This window comes from Protomyctophum parallelum, assembly GCF_964188405.1.
Source record: "Protomyctophum parallelum genome assembly, chromosome: 10".
NCBI classification, from domain to species: domain Eukaryota; kingdom Metazoa; phylum Chordata; class Actinopteri; order Myctophiformes; family Myctophidae; genus Protomyctophum; species Protomyctophum parallelum.
In genome coordinates, this window is record NC_139704.1 from 32,966,531 (window position 1) to 32,975,914 (window position 9,384).

Below are 9,384 nucleotides of genomic sequence, written 5' to 3' on the forward strand. Positions count from 1 at the left end.
AGGCACAGTTTGAGTGTCAACCATAGTTTGGAGTTTCAAATTCACTGACTTTTAAAACGTTGCACTGTCTGACATGTGTCCTATACCTCTCCAGTCTATGCAAACTGAGTCTAGGTTTTATCTAGTCAGATTACATTGATGGCTGGTATGAAAATCCATGCCCAAAATTCACTGTGACTGGACCATGCAAAATGCCCATGGTCTGCTTGTCATCTCCACTCAAAATGTCATAAGAAAGATGGAATTTAAAACAGTCATTGTGTTTCATGACTTCTTTCATCTGGTTATAGGTTATTGCATTTGTATATGGATTAACCCAGTCTGGGCGGGAACCCCTTTTGGTGTTTTAACTATAAGCATTATGTTATACTTTAGCTATTGAAAAATAGCAGATCTACAAGCTCATAGCGGGGGGGGGGGGGGGGGGGGGGGGGGGGGGCTATTGTCTCCCTCACTGTTTCTTTTACGGGAATTAAGTTTGGCTGTTTTGTTGTTGTTTTCAGCACAGTTCATTGGGACACAAACACAATGCTGTTGTTTTGTAGACGGGCTGTATTAAGACTTCTAGCTTCCATTAAAACAAGATCTCTAGTAATGTGGTGTTTGGGCATGCGCCCAAACCCCTGTCCAATCTTTAGCTATGGATAGTTAGTTAGCTACGAATCTAGGTATGCAGTTGTTTATGATTGCCCCTCGCTCTGTATTAAACATGAATACAGATATCATGTCAATTCTATTCTGGCTGAGCAGGGTTAATACTTAGCGTACATTTAGCCATCCTGCTCAATCAGCTGTTGCCAAGCTGTTATTAGACAGCTACCTGGCAATTCCCCTGCCTGCAGTCCCTCCCGGGTATGGTAACAGAATGTGTACTACTGAAATTCTTGTGTCGTATTTTTGCATACTATTATACTATATGTATAATCCATATAGTATGTGTTGTGATTGCCATACATTCCTTGTTGTGTTTTCGATAATAATGTATTATTGTTTGTAAAGTCTTGCATACTGCATTGTGCACAGGTAAGTAAGTAAGCCTTGCTGAGCCATGAGGCCCATAGTTGCAGGAGCCTATCTCCTGTTTCTGTAGCGTGAGGCAGCTCGATGTACAAATACAACTCCTGGACATGATGTACAAGTACACCCCCTGGACGTAACGCTAGGGACTTACCCCCAATCCAACCCTTGATGCTGAGTGCCAAGCAGGGAGGCACTGGGTCCCATTTTTCAGAGTCGACATACTATTGGCCTGACTGTCATTAGGCCGACAACCTACCTCAAACCCTATCCTAACCGCAAGCACGGACCAACGCACGTCGGACCAACACATGTCCGGGAGCGACGGGTTATTTCCGCTCTGACCACAAGGCCACTCTGACGACAAGTAAAAAAAAAAATAAGAAAAAGACTGCACACTCGTAGCCACGATGCTGTATATTTATTGACAAGAATCCAACGTTTCGACCTATAGGAGGTCTTCTTCAGGGAGACTCTGACCACAAGGCCACTGAGCTGTGCATTAGTGCCATGACTGGCATCGAGCATAAATATATCGAGTATAAATTAGGCTGTAGCTGTATGTATCAGAATGTGGTACCGAACGACACTGCATTTTTCGGTACTTCTTTGCCGAAACCCAATACCGAATATAGGAAACAGTTGGCCGAAAAACAGAATACCGAATATGATTAATATTATATATCTTTTTTCCTACCATTGCTGTCATGGCCATAGCTTAAAGCTACCTGATTTATGGCAAAATAAATGGTTATGGCAAAACTTAACTTAAATAATAATCACTATTATGTTTTATGGACCCATGTATGGGTCCATAAAACATTTATTCAGCTCTTTTGAATGCATTAATTGCATACACTATTCAGTGATATATTTTCTGCCCATTCGGGCCGAAACCGAATAGGCCGAAAACACATTTTAGCCCTTTTCTGCCGAATATTTGGTGCATCACTAAATAAAAGGTAGTGGATTTCGATACCCAGCCCAAGCTGAGATTATTGTCTACTTTGGAGGGGACATGAGCAGGACGTTGTCTACAGCAGAATGATTTACATTGCGTGATTGCGCTCTGTATGCAGATGTTTTGGTAAATACCTGGGGTTGTGTACTGTACAGGTCACTGTGCAGTATGACATCCATAATGTCTTGCAATTGCTGATTCAGCCTAGCACCATGGACACATCCAATCAAATATAATCTTTTTGACCAAATACCTCAATATTGATATTGAAACGACATTGTGGGGATAATTGGTGCTTTCACAAAATATTGAAATAAATATAATCATGCCTATATAATAACTAAGAGGGAAAGGCAAATAATAGAGCAGGCAGAACATTCCATCGCAGCCTTTAAAAACCAGGAAAAGACAACACATCATAATATTACGACATCGAAAATCATGAAGCAACCTAGCCTGAAAAAATATATATGCAGTATATAATCTGATCTCTAATTTGCAGATGTTCAAATGGCTCACTGAAGACGAAACATTGACTGCCTGACAGAATCACCTGAGTTTCCTTTTCTTTTAATCTTTTAGTTTCATCCCAATAATCAATGGTCAAGAATAGAATGAGCATATACACACTTACACAGACTTGCAAAACAATCAAAGTCCAGACTTTGCTACCATAACAAGCCCAGGAATATCCCACAGTGCGGTCTTGACAGATTTGTGGCAAGGGGAACACACTGGGAGCTGCCCTTTATTTTCTCATGTTCTCTCCCTCATTCACCACTTGGTATTTGACACGACAACATGAAGCCAATTGCTGTGGAAATCAGCTGTTTTCATTAACCCATTTTGACCTGAGATCAGATTCTAAAAATGTCAGTCGTTCTTCGATTTTTCTAAATTAGCAGACCTATACAAGCTTGTAGCGCGCCACTCGGTGGCACACTACGAGGTTGTAGTGTGCATGCAATAGTCAGTAATTGATGGATTTTGAATTAACACAAATTCAAGCAGTCTTCACTTGTAATTTGAGGGGTTGTTAACTGTTAACCGTTAACCGTTAACTGATTGATTTTTAACTATCAATCTCATTAGTTAAATATATAATTTCAAATCATTTGGCACTTAGATTTAGGCATTATAACATTATGGATATTAGGTATTATGGTATTTTCTAATAAACTCAAATTCATACTAGGTCAGACATGCACTGAATTCTCAAGTGCCAAATACAATGACACCAGCTGCTGAAGTGATTGAGAGTGAGTGTTGGGATTGATGTCATAACATCATGAAAATGTACAGGTCCTATACAACAACAACACTCTGGTTTTCAGCTATGCTACCTTCCAACCCGCTACCATTTAGTCTGAGCTCTCTCTATCGCTAATGGACCTGATGATGGCCTCATCAATAATGCATTCAAAGTGTCTACATCAGCTGCTTCGGGTAGCAAAGACATGAGCTGTGCTTCCAAGTGCGACTCCTATGTGTGTGTACATGCGTTTGTGGATGCGTGTGTGTGTGTGTGTGTGTGTGTGTGTGTGTGTGTGTGTGTGTGTGTGTGTGTGTGTGTGTGTGTGTGTGTGTGTGTGTGTGTGTGTGTGTGTGTGTGTGTGTGTGTGTGTGTGTGTGTGTGTGTGTGTGTGTGTGTGTGTGTGTGTGTCCACAGGTGAAATCAGATGTGAAGAGGTCCCAGAATAGTCAACAGAATAATAAATATCATTATCTTTTACGGTATATCTTTTACAGTATGTAATTCATGGATTATATCTCAACCATATATTATATATATATATATAGTATAGGCTACTGTATTTGTCTGTATATACAATATACATTATGAAATAGGCTAGTTAAAGTTCCATGCTCTAAGTATGTAGCTAGGCTAAATGCTGATGTTTATCGCAGTAACGGAATCAGTAGGCACAGCTAAAGGGCTAAAAAGGTACGGGTCAAATGAAAAGAGACAATCCCTAATCAATTACACCCATCCTGATCAAAGTGATTGAACCGACCGACATTGCCATTTTACACTTGGTTGCATGCTGAAAATAGCAGATCTACAAGCTCACAACGCGTCGCAGCGCGATGCATTGTGAGCTTGTAGATCTGCTATTTTCAGCAAGTGTAAAGTCAGTCATTACGACGGCATCAAGGCCCGGCCAAAACACATTTTAGTCCGGTGGCATCAAGGCCCGACCAAAACACATTTTAAATCGTATGATATTTAGTCGACTAATACTGGACTAACACTAAAACATTCCAGATGACTAAAATGTGACTAAAACTAAATTAAAACTATTCAAGAGACTACGACTAAAACTAGAATCTAAATTTACTGCCAAAAACAACACTGCAGGTCTTCACTCTTCAGTCACACCCTCTGCACCGCCTATTCAGTATTTAAGTCCGACGTCATTTTGTAATCCTACGTTACGTCCGGGTCCAAGTGGCACCAGCTCCCGTCCGCATCTCATTGTAAATAGAATATCTAAACGCGTGGATCTTTTTACAATAACGTTATTTTTCAGAAAGGAAGCCATTGAGGGTTAAAATGGGTCTTAATGCTTCCAACTCGAGTAGAATTATTAATGTTTTGTACATTAATGTTTTTGTCCATGACAACAAAAATATATGATGTGGAGACTCGGTAAAATATTTCGGGGGCATATTTAGAATGTGTGTGCAGGCTTGAGTATGTTGAATCTAGTTTGCATTAATGAGGATTTAGTTGACACAATGAAATAAAATGGCGATAGTATCCAGTGTGGGGCAGACGGCCTGTCACAGCCATATTTGGGAGAGCAGCGCAGCTTTGTTGTTGCGGGGGAAGCGGTAAAATGAGACTTTCGTGGTTGTTTGTCGTCTCATATTTAGTCCGACGGAGCGTCACAGTATAACTCTATGGGGACACAAAAGCGACACAAAAGTAGGACCCGGAAGTATCTCAGGAGGGGGCGCTCACGTCACGGCTAAAATACTGAATAGTCAGATGTATGCCGCTGCCACGGTGCCACCATGCATGTACAGTATAGGATCCATACTATACTATACTATTACTGCATGGTCTTATTGGACAACTAGCTCAGCGGGCTTGTGGTTAGAGTGAGATTGTGAACGAGGTCTGGGTTCGATTCCCCGACCAGGTCGTACACCAAAGACGATCCAGTGCCTCCCTATACTTGGTACTCAGCATCAAGGGTTGGATTGTGGGTAAGTCCCTGCGACATAGCCTACTAGGCCAGGGGGTTCTCAACCCACGGGTCGCGACCCCTCGGGGGGTCGCCAAATTATTTGGGGGGGAGTTTACATAGTACGTGGTGCATGCATAAACTTTCCTTAATGATTATATCTGGTTTAAGTATTCATTTATGACATATTTTCTCTGTTATTATATGGTTATTTTTTACAGTCAGTTTGTATTGGTGGTGGGCAGGGGGACGGGGCGGGGGTCACGAGACATGGCCAAAGCATTTCCGGGGGGTCCCCAGGCCATAACGTTGAGAACCCCTGTACTAGGCTATATACTGTCATGTCCTGGGACCCCCTGTCATGATGTAGTGACATGTACTTCACACCGCTGCATGGCACGCTACAGGACAGACTCGCTATGGTGAAACATCCCACATTATCACTAGAATCTATGTTTTCAAATGCTGCGCGTCAAATTGTGCATCAATTGAAACGTGCAGCTTTCATTTACCACATGAAGTGGTGCTGGAAGCTTTAGTAAAGGCCATGATGATGGCACACATCATCAGTTGCAGTGCTTTCTGTATACTGTGATTGTGCAAGTGTGGGCAAGCACATTCTTGCACTGTGTTGTTGCATACAGACATTTCCCCTTATTTGCAGTTGAGTTTACCATGGCATGTTCCCTTTCTCCGACAAACATCCTCTCATTAGCCCTATCCAAACGTAGGCTGTACCATATATATATATATATATATATATATATATATATATATATATATATATATATATCGGTGTGTGTGTGTGTGTGTGTGTGTGTGTGTGTGTGTGTGTGTGTGTGTGTGTGTGTGTGTGTGTGTGTGTGTGTGTGTGTGCGTGCGTGCGTGCGTGCGTGTGTGTGTGTGTGTGTACCAGCTAGCCTATTTGGAAACAGAAATAGAATAGAATTGTGGTGGACGGTCGGGTATAGTGAGTGACAGTCCTGATACAGTGAGTATGTACATTGTTATTAATAGGCCTGCTATAGTACTGCTTACCCAGTCTTCGAAGTGTTTGCTGCCATTGTGCAGGATATCTTCAAACTGGATGATGCAGTTGGCCACGAAGTCGTCGTATCCGATGGGCGCGTCGTGGAACACGGACAGTTCGATCCTCCTCCCGTCGTAGACCTCGGTGGTGAACTCGTCGTTCCACGCCGGACTGTTGGTCTTCTGCTTGGTGGACGTCTGGCCCACCCTGGAGTCGTCCACGTTCAGGGCTATGTACGTGTCCAGCAGAAACGTCTGCGTCTTCGGACCGACGGCATGTCGAAGGGACCAAGCCGTCGGTTTCAGGTCCAACGCCTCGCAAATCTTGATTTTCAGCAGCCCATTGAACACCACCATGGCGGTGATGCGGACGCAGCTGTCCAGATATGGAACACCGTTGCTGTAATAACTCCTTCCAGTGTTGGCCAAAATGCGGTCCTTTGCTCAGTCACACGGCAACCAATTATAAATGTAACGGTCCAGACAAAGCGATGCTTTTATGGCCTTGTCGCTAACGTCACGCTATAGTAGCCTATTATAATTTAAAGTCATATTTCTATACAGTCACACGAACACGACATAAACAGTCAATTATGCCAGCCCTGTATATACGCCTGCGAGCCTTGGTTTGGATTAAGTGCACCAAACCAGAGCATGCATGCAGTAAACAATAGCAACAGTCAAAAAGAAAATATTAAATATGTAAAAGCCCCATACAAAATCGGTGTGTCATGGTCTTGACCCCCCCGAAGCAGAAAAACAACTCCGTTAGTTTAGGGCTCTGTCTGACTGCCTGTCTGTGGAAGCACTGCTCTGCACCGCTGGGTGGGAGAGACAGAGAGAGTGGGCGGGAGGCTCCGCTCCGCCGCGTCGCGCCGCGCATTCGGGATGTTTCTGCAAAAAAGTCTAGCCCGCTGCACTGCGGATGATGAAGCGTCTTGTATATAGGCTATACAACGGGGGACAACCGTATACTGTGTCAATGTCGCCGTTGTGGGGCCTGCCTCTGGTCCGTTCCTTCTCCGTTCCCCTTGTTTCATCCACTGTTGTTGATCTTTACTTCCTGTGGCTGTGTGGTGGACCCTCTAGTCTACCTCCTCTGCCTGCCTCCCCCAACTCTCTCTCTCTCTCTCTCTCTCTCTCTCTCTCTCTCTCTCTGTCTGTCTGTTTGGTGCAGGAAATGCGCAAAATACGTCAGTTTTGTGGGAGCCTGCCCTGCCTGCATCCAGCTTGAAGTTGTGTTGTGTTGTGTGTCAGACGGATGACTAGTAGACTACTACATAGGCTAGCTATCAACGTATAGGCTATATAAATCACAGAGAAAAACAGGATCGGTGCACACTGCGGGACGCACGCACGCACGCACACACACACACCAGGCACGCAGCATATGCTACAGTTACATTGACTTTTCAAATCCCTCAGGCTCTCAGATTTTATATTTTAGTTTAATACGTGATTCATAAAGGCCACTGTATGTATGATGGAGCTATGCAGCTTCCTCAGCTGACTATTTTGAGAAAAGTTTATTCAGCCTGTCTAGCCTACAACTATAGGCTATGTGTTTGTTTCTCTTTACCTGCTATTTCTTTGATTGCTCATTAAGACTGACGGACAGTCTTAAAGTAATATAGGCCTTGGCTATAGGAGTTTATTCAGTGGGGTGTATTGATAGTCGAGCTGTCTCTAATGAACAAAAAATACATTTCCAGGTCGGCTAAAGGTTGCCAATTTCAAGGGGAGGTCTACCTATTTATCAGATTCAAAATGTAGAAAGTTCCAGTTCAAAATTCGTTTCTTTGTGTAGGCCTACTACCGGTATTTACATCTGTACATCTCTCAGTCAATCCATCGTAAAATGTATTTTATGTTTACGAAAGAGGAGACAAACAGTCCCATGTTACTGAACTGAACAAACACTAGTGTAACAATGATTACTAATAGGGAGATATTTAGACTAGTTTTAACATAAAACTGCATGGGTCCCTACTCCCTACCTATTTATTTTTAGTCTATGGTCCCTACCCTATAGCTACCTCAACGCTCCACTGCCATTTCAATTCTTGACACTCAGTGCTCTCTAGTGGTGATTAATCTGAACTTCAAATTGTCTTGGGATTGGGAACCAACCAGCACCCATACCCAACTGGACTGCAAAAGTAGCCTAGGGGGGCACTACAGTCTGGGGGCTTGAGTGACACTCTCAAATGAACGATTTTCTTCTAATGACGAACGTTAGCCTACAGCTGCATTTAGTTTACGGTACGTCCATAACGCTGCTCTGACTGGCCTGGTATGTTTTTGTGTTTTCACAAGTTACAATTACTGTAGTGTAGTAGAGTAGACTATAGTCTTACCGTTACTGCACACACACACACACACACACACACACACACACACACACACACACACACACACACACACACTGACACACACACACACACACACACACAGGCTCGCTGTTATTGCACCAGAGAAAGAGAGAGAAAGAGACGGGCGCTCTTCGTTATTTTCCACCACGGTGAAAGTGATTTTCTTTTTGCCAATATCTGCCATTGAGCCCCATTATACATTTCTCAAATTTGAAAGCACTATATTTCTAAAACTATGAAACATTTCAAAGATTCCTTTTCATGTCCACCGTTAGATGAACCTAAATAGGTTTGAATGGGGTTTCTAGGTGTAAGTATAGTATAGGACTAGTAGCATGCCAAAGTTTGTGCTATTGCCATTGAGAATGCATTGGGCGTTTAATTAAGTTAAATAACTCAGAAACTACAAAACAGTAAGTAAAAAGTTCCAGCATGTGTCTCCACAGTAAGCTGAATTATAAAAAGTTGGAATGGAGTTTCTAGGTGTAATTAGGACTAGTAGCATGCCAAAGTTTGTGCTATTGCCATTGAGAATGCATTGGGCATTTCATTAAGTTAAATAACTCAGAAACTACAAAACAGTAAGTAAAAAGTTCCAGCATGTGTCTCCACAGTAAGCTGAATTATAAAAAGTTGGAATGGAGTTTCTAGGTGGAAGTGATTTTTTGACGTGCCAATATCTTCCATTGACTATTGACACTCCAAAAAAGTAGTGCTGCTTTAATGCCACAGGGAAAACTCTGTTTGTCAGAAGAGCAGAGCGGTACCGTTAGGGCCTTGCCAGGACCAGGATTCAAACCCAGGACCTTTGGCT

At 42.8% G+C, this 9,384-nt stretch overlaps 1 protein-coding gene across 1 annotated transcript in view; it reads right to left on the bottom strand.

The window, feature by feature from the left end:
* LOC310865798 (protein kinase C epsilon type-like) overlaps nt 1–6,799 on the bottom strand; it is a 113,635-nt gene extending 106,836 nt beyond the window's left edge. The window contains 1 exon segment of the mRNA XM_083775007.1: nt 6,208–6,799. Within this exon segment, the coding sequence (XP_083631133.1) occupies nt 6,208–6,555 (348 nt within the window). The 5' untranslated portion in view covers nt 6,556–6,799.
* Nucleotides 6,800–9,384: the final 2,585 nt, after the last annotated feature.